Source organism: Thunnus albacares, chromosome 5 (genome assembly GCF_914725855.1).
Source record: "Thunnus albacares chromosome 5, fThuAlb1.1, whole genome shotgun sequence".
NCBI lineage: Eukaryota > Metazoa > Chordata > Actinopteri > Scombriformes > Scombridae > Thunnus > Thunnus albacares.
The window spans coordinates 24849237-24864551 of NC_058110.1; the positions used below are offsets into that span (position 1 = coordinate 24849237).

The 15315-nt window shown below is 40.9% G+C and overlaps 1 protein-coding gene across 2 annotated transcripts in view; it reads right to left on the bottom strand.

Moving 5' to 3' along the window:
- Window positions 1-15315, bottom strand: part of scube3 (signal peptide, CUB domain, EGF-like 3) — a 72951-nt gene that overhangs the window by 28539 nt on the left and 29097 nt on the right. For both annotated transcript variants that reach the window (XM_044350716.1, XM_044350718.1), the window contains exon 4: window positions 13087-13221. In XM_044350716.1, the coding sequence (XP_044206651.1) occupies window positions 13087-13221 (135 nt within the window). The remainder of the gene's footprint in view (window positions 1-13086; window positions 13222-15315) is intronic.

Below are 15315 nucleotides of genomic sequence, written 5' to 3' on the forward strand. Positions count from 1 at the left end.
AGACTGATATTTGAATTATTTGTTGTGAAACACTGCCACCGCTAAAGATGCAGTGACAAACCCCAGCTCTCTGGCTCATTAAAAACCAAACTGATCCCTCTCCTTTTCCTTCTCTCCTGGTGAACGGGGAGGCAGTGAGCAAGAAGACATCTCCATTAATGTCTCATTAAATCTGCAGTTGCACTGAAGGGTGTTTGGAGGTCTAACTTTCTTAATTAGACAACTTTTTTTTGCTATAAATAAGTATTTGCATATGTGTGTGGAAGTGTCAACACCTAGAAAAGCTCATATAACCTTGTGCACTCTTCCTCTATAGTCCAAATGTAGTTGTATCAGTCTTGACAACCGTGTGCTGTCATACAGTTTCCATGCACCTGCCTCAAGGGCTACAATGAGAAAACAATCTCCGCTTGACAGAAACAGGATTTCAAATCATTCTATCCTTAATTACTTATACATATGCTTTAACTCATGCCTCCGTAACCTCTTTTAATTATGTCCTCTTGTTTTCCACACATTTTGCTAAAAACTCAACCTGCCCTTCTGTACATTTCCACTCGCAACTCGTGTCAGAAATCTATTTTTGAATCTTTCGTTACTTCAACGAGCTGACGAAGCAAGAGCGATTCTGACCTCCTGGTTAAATACTTTCTGTCGCTTTAAGTCTGTCAAGAAGTGTCACAAGGTCATACAATCCTCTCAGCTTTTACTGCCTGAGTTCTTGTCACTCTTGCAGACGGGCTGAGCTATCAAGACACTAACTGCAGCTACAGCCTTCCTTGCTACACAAAGACTCAGCACTGAGCAAACACTGGGCCAGCGCCTAAGCTCTGGAGGCAGAAAGAAAAAGGCACGGCAGGACGGAGTGAAGTGACCATGAATGAGCATCAACAGAGCAGCTGCTTTAAAGTGCTGCAAATTTCACAGTGAGTCATGTGGATATTTAAGTAGGATGTGGAATTCAGTGGTCCCTTTCCTCGCCTTTGTGTCTATGAGGGCAGAGCAAGAAACATGAACTTAACAGAGGATTGAATTTCCAACTAAGTAACCCCAGTGGACTAAAGATTACTTACTAAGGTTGTATTATGCATCCCAAAACTCACTCCACTCCCTCTTCATTTTTATGCAGCCCCTCTCCTCGAATGCTACAGACTTATCCATCAATAACATGTCGGGCTGGGGCCAGAACCTGGGCCTTCATCTCTCTGAGGACCAATAAAAGCCAAAGTGTTGACACAATGGCCCTTTTCTCCAGGCCAGGCCCAGCTATCATCCACTGTGTGCAGTTCTCTCTTAACTGGCTGCCAAAGGCCTCCAGTTTTTATCATTACTAAATGATGGTAAGCAGAAAGAAAACAGCCTTTCATAAGGAGGTGGACAGGAAAGTGAAGGAGAGAAATTAGAAAAAAGAAACTCTAGATATGTGCCATGATCCACTAAAACAATCTGCTGACCCATAAAACACAACTCTATATGTAGAAACTAATAAAAACTATCACAGACCACTTTATAGGCAGAGAACTGGACAGGAAATAGAGTCCAAAGTCTTGGAATTGAGAAGGAGACTTTCAAATAGCTACTGAGGGACAGACCAGAGTGGATATGGGTTTTCACACAGCTCAACATGGACAGGCGTCATCAAAACTACTGTGCTTGTGGTAAAAAAAGGGAACACTGCAATTAACCAAGAAACAAGTGGGAGTGTTCCCTCTGCAAAGTAACCACAACTTTATCCTCCCAGGACAGGTCATGACCTCTGTACCCAAAACGAAGAGGTGATGTTGTTGCTAGAAGCCAATAAAACCTTTGTTTTCCTTTTACACTATAGGTAATGGCATGTGTGTTAAAGGATAGGTTTGACATTTTGGGAAATACGCTTTTTCACTTTCTTGCCAAGAGTTAGATAAATAGATCAATACCACTTTCATGTCTGTTCGCCAAATATGACACTATAACCAGCTGCCAGTTAGCTTAGCTTGGCACAGGGGTAAACTGCTAGTGTGGCTCTGTCCAAAGGTAACAAAATCTGCCTACCTGCACCTCTGAAGCTCACTAACTGACATGCTCATACAGCCTCCACCCTGTAAAATGTTGTAAAAAGTCCTTTTTACAAGTCAGCTTTTGCACAGGCTAAACAGACTAGATATAATATGTGTTAGTGTTACTAGTATGTGTTAATTAGTAAGCTTAAGAAGTGCTGGTAGGTGGATTTTGTTACCTTTGGATAAAAGCCAGGCTATCTGCTTCCCCGTTTCCAGTCTTTGTGCTAAGCTAAGCTAAAGGCTTGCTGGCTGTAGCTTAATATTTACCATGAAGATATGGCAGTGGTAACAATATCCTCATCTAAATCTTGGCAAGAAAGCGAATATGTGTATTTCCCAAAATGTCAAACTATTCTTTTAATAGATCCAAATATCCAAATATCATTTGACTGCATGATTGAATGACCAATAAGAGCATTTAATTGCATGCCAAGAGTGATGTGTTGCATTTGTTGCCAGAAATCAGGTTTATTTTGAGTTTATTATCAAAAATAAATCTTCAAGAATATACCATGAGGGCAGATACATTTGTCTCTTGTGACCCATAAAATCTTGATGAGTACGCCGAATGTCCAGTGCTTATCTTTCTTATTCTTACCTTAAAAAAATAACAACAGCATGATCCTTGGGGATAAAGTGACCACTGTAAATCCTTTTTAGCTGCCTTGAAGCAAAATCAATTTGTGTTTCTGTCATTGACTGAGTGGACTTCAACTTAATATGTGAGATCAGCCTCCATGCCTGCAGGACATTAAGTCCAGGTCACATCACACTGCTGCCTTTCTAAAAACCAGCAGGCCAGAAAGAAGTGAACGTACATAAGGATTTACTGATGATGGCAACTCCTGTAGGCAAGTCAGTAAATGGATACCTGTGTGGAGAGATTGATTGGAGCTCAAATCACTATCTAAGGCAGCGGCTAGTAATTTAAGCTATAGCTTGTGAGCTACGAATGAAAAAACTTTTCATCCTGCACTCTCAGAACCAGACAAGCTCTTAATACATTGTAAAAATCTACTGAAAACCTATTTTCTGATACAGTACATCATCTGTATCATGAAAAAAGGAATTCAACTGGATCACATGTTATGCGCAGGAGCTACAGTACAGGCTCTGAGCTAAAATCTACCAAGAAAATAAACAATAGTAAACTTAAAACAGCAGGGTATGAGTTTTAACATGACACGAGGAATTGCGCAAAAGAAGAAAAGTTAACATGGGTGCTGCAGCTAAGATGTCGACTCCTGTGATCCCCGAACAAAAGATCCAAGGAGGCCACAAGTTCTTCACCACGGCACTGCAAGCTCTCTTAAACCTGAGAACCATGTAGCAGAGAGACTGAAACAATGGGGCTGAAGTAGTGGAAGGCATGCCAAGGGTTTATAGTCTGCTCTAAGTGCTTGGGGCAGTGAAAAGAGGGCTCATGGTCCGTGCTGAGCCGCTGTCATACGTCTCAAAGGGGAGACGGTCCCCTCTTTGCTCGACATTGGCTGGAGAACATTAAGCAGCTAGCTAGTGCTGGTTGGTAACAAACTGAAAAGAAGGGGCCTAAGCATGGAGCCACCACACTATTAAAGCAACATTCCTTCCTCTTAGATAATGGGCCCTTAAAAGTTTTAATAGGAGGATAAAAATGTCAGTGCATGGAAAGGAGAATGGGAAAGGAGCTGAACCGGATTGGGTTGGGCTGAGCTGCGACGCAGATGGTCAGACAGAGCAACGGGGCAGCCAGCCGGTCAAGGAAGAAACTCATCTCCACCAAGTCCGTTCATAGAGAGCAGAGAGAATCTATCCAAGTGCTACTGTTTGGTCTGTTGCGCGAGCACGGATTTTCTCCAGCTCCCAAAGGCCTTGTTGAGGCTGCTCGTTTCACTCCCTTTTACGGAGAGGAGCCGCTGAAAGCATAAACTACCAGAAAATGGGAAAGACAGCTGAGAGCATTCTGGACGAATACATGTCACTGCCAAAGTGCTTAATGTACAACTTTTATTATGATGTTATGCTCACGAGACTGCAACAAAGCATATAGAGTTATCATATGCTCCGCTCCAAAACAAGCCAAGCACAGTTTTCTGTGGAGATGTCCCAAGCTGATGCGGAAGGATTGATTTCGGGACTGCTCCAGGCATATCGGTGTCAACTAAAATAAAACTGATCAAATGCAGGTCCTTTCTAAACTCTACTCGGTTTTGTCCACCGCAGCCTGCTAGTGTTGCAGCGCTGCTCTCCTTTACGAAAGCAAGGCAGTGTGCCCAATAGCTTGCGCTATTGTAACTCAAGTAACTGAGTTCTGGCACCCAAATTGACAAAATACAATGATTCATTAAGCTCAGACACTAACAACTTTGTTATTGGCTCTTTAATTTCTCCTCTCAATTTCTTATTAAAGAGCAGTGTGCAAACCATTCAGGTAGCAGCAGAAGAAGTAAAACATATTGGATCAGATTCAGTATCAGCAGATACCCAACGTTAAGGATTTGGATCGTGATCGAGTCAAAAAAAAAAAAAAAACCTGATCAATACATCCCTCATCTTCTAATCAGTCTAAACTGGTGTACAATTAAAATGATTTACTTTAGTTGAACATTTCTGGTAAAATAAAGAATAAAGAAGATGAAAGCCTCTTGAGATTCTCTTCTATTTTATATAAATTTGTGTATGGTGGAAACTGTATGTGTATGCGTTTATGCATACATGCATTAATGTATGCGTATGCATTGACACACAGGTGTATTTGCATAATGTATGCATGATGCACACAGATTTGTGTGTGCCTGCCCATCTGTGTCACAGACAGTTGTGCAGCACCTGCTGGGGATGTGCCACTCTCCCCTTCACTCCTCCTCTCATTCTATCAAGGTCACCTCACTGTGCAGTCCCAAAGGAGCCAGGCATCCCTCCAACAGAACAGGGCACAGGCTAACACAGCAGAACACATTCAAGCTCCTTTGCATTCCCATGCACACAAAGGATGCTAGCTTTCTTTAATAGAGAGATACAAGAGATAGGAGATACAGTATGTTATTACAGAGCCGCATTCTTCCCAAAATCAAAGGGCCGAGGCAGCTGAAGAAGGCATCTGTCACCACATTGCTCAGTCTGGCTCTCTGGTTATAGCCATGACAGCCAAGTGTTAGTGGAAAAACCCCACTGGCACTCAGGCAGTCCACAGCAGCATGCTGGGCTGGCCAGCTTAGAGATGGCCTTCAAGAAACCCACGAGCGAAAGGGATGCCCGTCTCAAATGAGGTGCGGAGAATTCAGTGGCAAGGCAGCCAACATTTGCTAAAGCCCAAGCCACTGGTGTATATTTGTTCAAGGGTGGGGGCGGGGGAGGTGGGGGAGGTGGGGGCATGGGGCCTGTGAAAGTCTGGACAAAGAGGAAAGATGACGGGAAGATAATGAAGGAAAGACACAGAGGGAGAAAATGAGGAGGACAGAGAAAGACAAGAGGGACAGGAAAGTATCCCGTATGTCTTTTTCTCTGCTGCTGGACTGACGGGAGAGACTTAATAGGTTGCAATGGGAGCACGAGGCGTTCCCTTCGCTCCACTTCCCTAGAATAGGAAAAGAGCCTGGTTATACGGTTGGGCTGCAGAGCAATGGAGCAGCGACTTTTGCACTTGTAAAAACAGTTCTGTGGCCAATGCACAGACAGTCAAGCAGGCCTGCTGAGAACCAACGGGGGACACATGTAAGAACCATGTCAGTTTCTGCACAGTGGGACAACTACACAGCACTGGCAGAGAGCTCCTTTTCACACGAACATACATCAAAACCCATAGATTTTCCTATCACAAATAAAAATAGTTACATATTCAACTTTGCAATGTTAAACACTAAGCATTGCATCACTGGAATGATGGAAACTGGCCCTAAAACAGCACATTACTTCATGAAATTAAAATGTACAACAGCCTGCTGAATGGATATCACGTTGTATGAAAGTAGGTTAGTTTATCCATTTTTGATATGAAAAAAACAAACAATAAAACAGGGTTCAATGACCTTGTGCCTGATTTCATAGAGAAAGAATTTCATGGCTGGAAAGCAAAACTAACTGAGAATATGATGCGACCATTTATTATGGATTTATTATGATCACATTTATTGGAAAATTCCTTGCGCTGCTGCAGTTCTGGCCAGTGCAGAAAACACATATCCTTAAGCCGACATGCTACGGTCTGCATCTAAATGTCATAACAAAACATGTCTGAATGTGCCTCAAGCAGGATTAAATTGAAAATTATTGAGCTTTGTGCATGCACGCACATTATATCCATCATGTCCGTGTTCATATTTGAATTTGAGAGAGAGAGAGAGAGAAATAGATTAGCTGCACAAGTAACAACCCCCTTGGGAAGCTAATGAAAGTTGTAAACACAGGAAGAGGTTTTCATTGACAAAGTAAACATTTCTTGGAAAGACAAGGCTTACTGTACAGAAAAAGAGCACCGTTTATAACCACAGTCAGGTGACCGATAAAATTCTTGGAGGAAGTGTTGCTTTGGTAACCGAAATCTGAACATCAAATGAAAGATATTATATTGTAATAGCCTATACTGTACACTCAGAAAGTCTGTTAAATCATTTCAAATAAAGTGATTTATTTTGCATGATAGACATCCTTCTTGACTGCAAACCTTGCTTGCTGATAATTTATGTTCATCTGTTTATGGTTGTGCACTTCGGAGACTTGAGTTCAGAGGCCTGTTAAAAGATTTCTGCAAGTTAAAAGGTGAAAGTAAAGCCTCAGGGATCATGCATGTAATCAAACCTTTTCTCTGCAATGAGCTTCAGATACTCATGTAATCACCAGGCTGGTGTGAACTTTCAGACCCCTTTCTGCTATTTCTCAGCTTTCCGCACAGTGTCAGCCACACTTCTGCCATATTGATTGGCAGAGTGACAGGAAGTCTGTTCCAGAAGATTCATCTACTTGTTAAAAGTTACATCTCTCCTTTAACTTTGCTAGTTCAACTTCTTCATCCACCTGCACTGACTCACAATGAACTCTGCAGAGCTGATAATTTGACTTTCAAATCATATAAAAATCATATTTTGTGTATTTTTTGAAGCTGAGGACAAAAGCACTGAATGCATAAGCTACTATACGTGACTTATGTAACAACCCATCAGTGCACACTTTAGGTAATTGCCCTACCGGATATTCAGAAATGTACAGGACTAAAATTATGGATGTGTGGGTTGATGGAGTCTGAAATTCCAGAATTCCAATGTGCTGGATCCTGTCTCACGCACATATAGTATGTGTGTTGTAGTTTTCATGTTATCCTCCTATATAAAAGAGACAATAAATCAAACGCAAAGCAGTGGAACCCTTTTTGACCTAAATGGCATTCCTATCAACCACTAAGCACCCTGGCTGGCCTTTCAAAGGCTTTATTTCTTTACTGGGAGAAATGTTTGGGGAGAATAAATGAACTGTTACATTTTGGCCAGCTAGACGATGGAGCCTTCATTTGGCCGAAGTTATTCCTGTTCAGGGGGGCAGGGGCAGGTCTAATAAGAGACAGGCCAGCAGCAGCCTTGTCATTAGCTGAGAGGCTGGCAGACCCCTGCTGCCTAATTGGCACAGGCTCACTGCTAACAAGGGCTCGCTACCAGCAGGGGAAACAGACTGGTAGCGCCAGGCACTGCAGTGACCAGCTCTCCACTGTCCCCAGAAAGACTCACAGAACTTGCCCAGGGAACACCTGACCCATTAATGAAAGAAATGGAAAACTGATGTCTTTTTAATGAGAACAATAAAGCTCATGAGCAAACTGCACCGCAGGCTCTCCTATTTAAGAGGAAGCCTAGCAGAATGGATGGAGGGATGCATTTAAACAGACTTGGCTGGGAGATTAGATCAGTTTTAATTTTCTCAATGATTTTTTTCATGAGCCACTTGTGCATAATTTTTCAGCATGCGAGGGTAGTGATATTTGCAACAATTCTGCAGGGTTATTGTCCAATAACTTGCCGAAACCACTTCCTCACCACTTCCATTTTCTTTTCGACACACACTGTCGTAATAAGAGCAGTAATAATAAGCAGATGAGTAGTTCTGTCTGTTAGGCTTTCAAAAATAATGAAACAATGACAGGGTGGCTATCTGGTGAGTGAAGGAAGTTTGTAGATTTATGGCAGCTTTAATCTCTTGATCCAGTGGGTCTCATCTGGAAGCAATAAAGTCAAAATTAATATGAAAATGGAAGATTAGTGTGACACGAACTGAGAGCATTTATCAAGGAAGAAAGAAGAGAGGAAGAGCAAGTGAAAGAGAGACAGGGGAGCCCGGGTGCTCATACTCTGCTCCTGACAGCACTGATATCGTCGTAGTGCTTTGAAACACATGATCCAGCTTTTCACTCCACTCAAATAACACTGTGTTTATGAAATGTAAACATTGACAGTTCACTAGGCCAGACTGATCTCATAAACCAGACTTCCAAGATCCTCCGTTCACCATCCAGGGGACTTAGGAACATCTAATGACTCCCAGCTCAAGCAAGTTATCAAACTCAATTGAAATTAAGAACGAAAATGATATAGTTGGGCTTTTTAATAAGCATTTGTATCAGCTGGCTGTATTTTCAATGAGTCTAAATCAGCACTGTGACACCTCGAGCTGGTTCATAAGACGCCTGTTTTGAAAAGAGACTATCTGTATTGCTGTTAAAGCTATTGATCCAAAAAAAGTCTCTGGAACCAGACAACCTAGAGCCCTTCCTATTAAAGGTTAGAGCTGAAATTATTGCTAAGCCTATAGCATACATCTGTAATTGCAGTCTACAGACAAATTCGATCCCAAAATTATGGAAGGCAGCCTATGTGCTTCCCTTATTAAAGGGTGGAGATCCTTCAGATCTTAACAATTATTGCCCAATTTCCAAGCTCTCTATTCTTGCTAAATTGTTGGAAGCTCAAGTAAACTGGTGATTGAAACAATTTCTAGCAGATCATGACATTTTACAGAAAAGATTTACAGTCAGATTTCAGAGCAGGGCACAGCATTGTTACAGCAGCTATGCTGGTATTAAATGATATTGTCAATACCCTGGACAAAAAGCAACACTATGCTGCTTTATTTGTTGACCTGTCAACTGCATTTGACTCTCTAGACCATGAAGTATTGCAAAATAGATTAAGTGATATTGGAATAGGGGGCACAGCTATAAAATGGCTGAAGAATTATCTCACAGAGCACACACAGTGTGTTTTTACAGATGGTCTTAAATCAGACTTTTTAGAGATTTCCAAGGGTGTCCCCCAAGGTTCGATTTTAGCTCCTATTTTATTTTCTATATCTATAAACAACATTATGAAAGACTTGCAAACAGCAGTGTACTCAGTTGCCCCTTCTATGAGCCAAGCCATTAATGAGCTTCAGATAGCATTTCATCAGCTTGAAGTCTCACTACATGAGCTAGTTCTTAATACAAAGAAAAGCAAATTCATTAATTTTTTTTAGGGCTCGTTCCCAATCCCCCGGTAAAACAAATCTCTACACTTTAAAATGGGACTCAATCGAAAAAAGTGTCCCCTTATAAGTATTTAGGTATCTGGTTTGATGAGAAACTTTCTTTCAAAGTACACATTGAAAATCTTGGAAGAAGCTGAAACTAAGGATAGGTTTTTCTTTTCGAAACAAGGCTTGCTTTAACATGTTAGCCAGGAAAAAAATTGTGCAGGCCACCTTTTTAAGTGTTTGGACTATGGTGATGTTGTCTACATGCATGCTGCCTCTTGTTCACTCCACCTTTTAGATTCTGTGTACCACAGTGCTCTACGATTTATAACCTACTCTGGTTACCGCACTCATCATTGTATGCTTCATTATTTGGTAGACTGGCTGTCACTAAGTCTCTGTAGACAACTTCTTTTGTATATTTTTGTGTGCAAGGCCATGCTGGGTAAACTCCCCTCTTATATATGTAACCTCCTGACGCAGATCTCCAGCAGTCTTCAGCTTCGCTCCACCAGGTGGCTTCATTACCAGGTTCCAAGGGTTTGCACTGAACTGGGAAAAAAAGGCCTTCTACTATGCTCCCTGGACTTGGAATAATCTGCAGAGCATTTTACATCCTAATAATCTAGTCCCCTTGGAAAAATTTAAAGCCATGTTAAAAGTCCATATAACTGAGAGATGCAACTGCCTTATTTGAGCTGGATTTAGTCTTTTCCTTGTGTGTTTGATGTTTGTATTCCCTATCTGTTGTGTTTTATTTCTATTTACACTGTAACTGGTGTGCTGTCTAGGCCAGGTGTCCCTGAGAAAAGAGATTTCAATCTCAAGGGACTTCCTGGTTAAATAAAGGATAAATATTTTTTTTAAAAATCATACAAAAGACAGAGGAGAGAAGAGGAGGGCACAGATGAAGAGATACTCTGAAGAAGAAGCGCTGCTGCAAGCCCCAGGAAACGAGAGATCTACAACACGGTCTCAAGCCCAAACTGTAGTGGAGCTGAGGAATCTGTAGACAGCTGGAAAACTACTCCTTGAATAGATGTGTTTTGTGATAGTGATAATAGCGGTTCATTTTCTCTGATGTTGCTTTTCAGAGCTGTGAAAAAAATCTACCAAACAAAGAACAGAGGCATTGTAAGATGTGCAACATGTTAAGTGTGACAAACAACACCACAACACAGAACAGCTCTGGGAAAGAAATCAAGGATATTTATACTTTGGAGTCAAAATCCCGATGACCTACATCTCCAGCAGTGTCTGCTTTTAAAGTTGAACGAAAGAAAATTCATCCACTAAGAAATCAGTGGTGTTTGTTTGGACTTGTGCTCTTATTTGGACAAAACTGTAATGACCAAAAAGAAGAAAATTACATTTTATTTATTGTTCTGCAGTGATAGTAACCCCTGCTTTACTGTTCTCCAGGGAGATGAATATTTGGTTCCAGCAGACACTGAACATCTGTGTGGGCGAGCACTAATATCACACCAATCCGACAGCCACACGCCGACGTTATTAGCCGATGATCATGTTGATTTAACACTATGTAAAATGTGTAAAATGTAAAAAGGCTCTGAAAGATTCCCATGTTAAGGACTTATGTGTGTTCATGTTATCTAACAATTCAGGAAAGCTGTATGATAACTAAGTTGGTTGTATGAGGGTTTAAAATATGGTGTAATTAGCAAAATTTCATTATATCCATTGTATTTTGGTTTAATTACACTGAACAATGGACTTTGGCTGACATGAGTCCATGTTTGCTTGGTTCTCAGGTACCTCCATATTATTAAGTGCCAAGTCGGATATATTGGACGTTTCAGAAAAATTCCACTTTCCCAGTCGTAGTTACAACATTGAGAGAACTTGTATTTATTGTAACTCCAATATGACACAAACATGGCATTAGTCCCATCTATGATTTGAACAGTCCCTACGTTACTGCGCTACTCTGTACGTTACTCTGTGTCATGATCCAAACAGTGTGAAGTCTGGAGGTCATAGAAATAGTTTCACAGTTTTGCTATTTGCTATCACCCAAAAAAGGGAAGGCTAACACTAGCTTGCCACCCCTCCTTTAATGTGAATGAAAAGTAGGCCTAATGTCTTGTGGGAATCAGTGCTAACATTAGCAAGCTAGGGTAACTACAGTAGTTTCTACTTTTCTAAGTGGCAGCTAGTTAGCCTACCTTGCATGTTTAATGTTAAAGATACAGTTAATAGCTATGGGGTTGTTGAAAAAGGGGTAAAAATGCCCTGTATCCAAGTTTGCAGGATGTATGATTATGACAGTCAGTAGCTCACTATAGAAGTTGACAGTGCGTCTCCTAGCAACGCCAACTCTCAGCTGTCAGTCAACCGCTGCCATGAGAAACGCCCAGACAGGCCTGAAGCTTAGTTTTCCATAAATATGTCCACAAACAATTTTATTCTCTTTTGGAAAAATGAAAAATGTGCACATTAGCTGTTGTACTACCATCATTATCGAAGAAATTTTGTCTTTACACTTTCATCAAAATGTCTTTGGCACAAGCAATGAAAAGGCTGAAACCTGAAATTAAATTACAACAGTCCAAATGAGACAGACTAAAAACAGCACTTTTAGCAGATTTTGTTAATTATGTTAAATGGTCCAAAATGGCGTAATTTTTATGACATTTAGATACCATTGTACCAATGCTACAAAAATACAACAAACGCTTACCTTCTGTTGATTTAGTGATACATACAACATCTGTAGTATAGTTCATTTAAAAAAATACAACTTTCAGCAAAAAATCTGTTAAAGCTGAGAAATGGATCTTTATCACATAAAATATATATTTTTTTGTGATTTTAACAATCTTGAGTGTATCTGTTACAAACTACAATCACCGTGACGTTGTTTCAATCACACTGTTTGCTAAATAGGGATATTTTCCTGACAGCTCGCTTTGCTTTGAATACAGCTATGACATTATGAATATATGCATCCTTGCAGTGCTCCTGTGTCTGAGAAGTAAGCCTAGGCTCTGTACCTTCTCCTGTCAACGTCTCCATCCCACAGGAATGCTCTATAAACAAGAGGTGTGTCTGCCCCAGGCTACACCTTTAATTGTTTTCTCTACTCACAGTACCCTGCAGACCACTCTCATACCTCCAATACCCTAAAATACTGCCAAGCACTAGATTGTTTCAATTTGAAAGGGTAGGAGAAAAACAAAAAGAGATTTATCCCAGTTCTTCTTTTTTTTTTTCTACATTCAGACTGGAGACACTTACCTTTGCTCACCTTTCATTTAGGCCTGTTAGATCTAATCCCATTCTCAGTTTAAATCTGTTCACTCATCATACTATTCAAAAGTAGCTCAACATTTGCATGTTACATAAAGAATTAACTGCATCATCATCATTATTCAAATATTACGTAACACAATGAGCTTTTGCCACATAATATCCAGCCTGAAGTCAAATGCACAACGACTGAGCAACATGTGTCCTTCTGTTTTTCATAAATCATCAGTGTGTGTGTGTGAGTGAGTGAGTGAGTGAGTGAGTGAGTGAGTGAGTGAGTGAGAGAGAGAGTGTGAATAACCTTTAGGCCTTTGGATACAGGTATGCTGGTTGTCACTCAGGAGGAATCCTTCTCTGCAGCGACATTCATAGCTGCCCATCATGTTGACACAAATCTGTTGGCATCCACCGTTGCCTTCTGAGCATTCATCCACATCTGCCGGGAGACAGACACGCAAAACATAATTAATAAAAAGCACTTCAAGACAGAACAAATGCTACACAGATTAATGTTTGTTGGAATGTTGTCTTGGATCAAATCGTAACCCAGTAAATTGACAACTAGCTGTAAATCAAAATCAAACAGAGATGACACATATACATATAATATGCACTTAGATAATTACTTCAGTAAAATGTTAGTCAGCCAGTCAGTCAGTAGAGCAAAAGTTATTCTTTTTAGGCTGTTCCAAACCAGCAGCTATTTTAGTTGTGACACAGCACAGGGAGTTATCACTGCATTTTAAATTTATGTATTGATTTTTGATGATATGCCACTGTAATTTATAACAAGAAGCAGCAGCAGCAGCTCTAGGCTGTACTCAGCCAAAGCAGTTCTTTCAGCTAAATGCTAATGCTTACAAGGCCAGTGCTGTCATGCTGATGTTTAGCAGGTATAATGTTTACCTTACCTGTGACTTTAGTGTGTTAGCATGTTAACATTTCCCTATTAGCATGAACAAAAAGTACAGCTGAGGTTAATGGAAATGTTATTAGTTTTGCAGGTATTTGGTCATGAACCAAAGAATGACAAATAGAAATTTTGACCTGCGTGATGGATGGATGGAAAGTTAAAAGATCACCGAAGTTATTATAATTCATCCTGAGGGAATCATGAATATATCTACTAAACTTCATGACTTTCAACACTTCAAACATATTGAAAATTAAATACAAATTAGGACATAAGCAGAAATTTGCTCTACTACAATTTTTTTCATCTGACTTAAAACATTTAGTTTCTAAAAGTGCTCATGGCATAAATTAATGTTTTTTAATAAATAAATTCATAAAAAATACAACAATATTTTTCAAAAGTGAGGAACTATTCACTTCCACAATCAAGGTAAAACAACCAGAGAAGCTGTGCTTTAAGTGCAAATGTCATACAAAAGAGAAACACAAGGCACATAAAAAATGTCTTTGGATATTATGAAAAGCCGGAGGAGTTTGTCTGCCGTCTGTGGAGGCCGTGTCTGTCTTAATGGTTATCTGACATGGCAGCACACCAGAGTTGCACTGAAAACCTCCAACTGTGCAGCGCTAAGCCATAAAAATGCACATGCAGCACAATCCCCTGGCAAGTGGGAAACCTGATCCACCTGGGCCAGAGTACCTGCTGATGACGAGTGTCTGTCAGCCCCATGACGGGAGGAATGCAGGGAGAGAGAGAGAGAGAGAGAGAGAGGGGAAGGAGGTGGGGAGGATGAGGAGGAGGGAGAGGGAGAGGAAAAGTAGAGATGGAAAGAGGAGAGAGTATGAGACATGAGGGGGGCGGGGGGGAAGGAGGGCAACAAGCAACCATGTGAATCCACCTCAAGTGCACACAAAGGAAGAGCATTTACCAAGGTGTCGCCTGGGGCCTCCCTCTGCCACAGGGCAAGAAAAGGAAAACTGACCACAAATGAGAGTTGCTGACTTCATTTCCACTGATAATGAATTACGCACTTCCAGCTGTTCTGTCCAAATGGCACAAAACTTCCCCCCCCCCCCCCCCATGTTATTCTGTCACTCCACAAAACGAATAAATGAACAGCAGAGGAACATCTATAAATCTTTTTCTATATTTGTTTATTTCCCAAATGAAAGATCTTGTATCATTTTTGCTGCTTTTATATGTCTGGCGGCTGCAGAGCTTAGCGGCCCCAGCCTAGCCTGTGCGTGACTGCACTGTGGCTCTGGAGGTGACACTCCATATTCTCTCTTCCCCCCGACCACACTGGAACCTTATCCATCCCTCTGCTCGATGCATCAATAATCTGCTGTATACACAAGGCTTTTTTTTTAATAAACCGTCATGCGAAACTAATTTACTGTCTATTTGTCCAGTCTGAGAAGGCCTCTAGATTAAGTTTCCTTTCTGGGGAATTCTCAGCCCAGCAGAGTTAGAAATTACACTTCACTCTGTCCTCTTCTTTTTCCACACAGAAATGCAGAGACATGTGGATGCACAGAATGTACAAACACACACATACAATGCACAAAGTGGCACCTGACTAGACAGAAACCTCAAGGGTTGATAAGTAGGTCA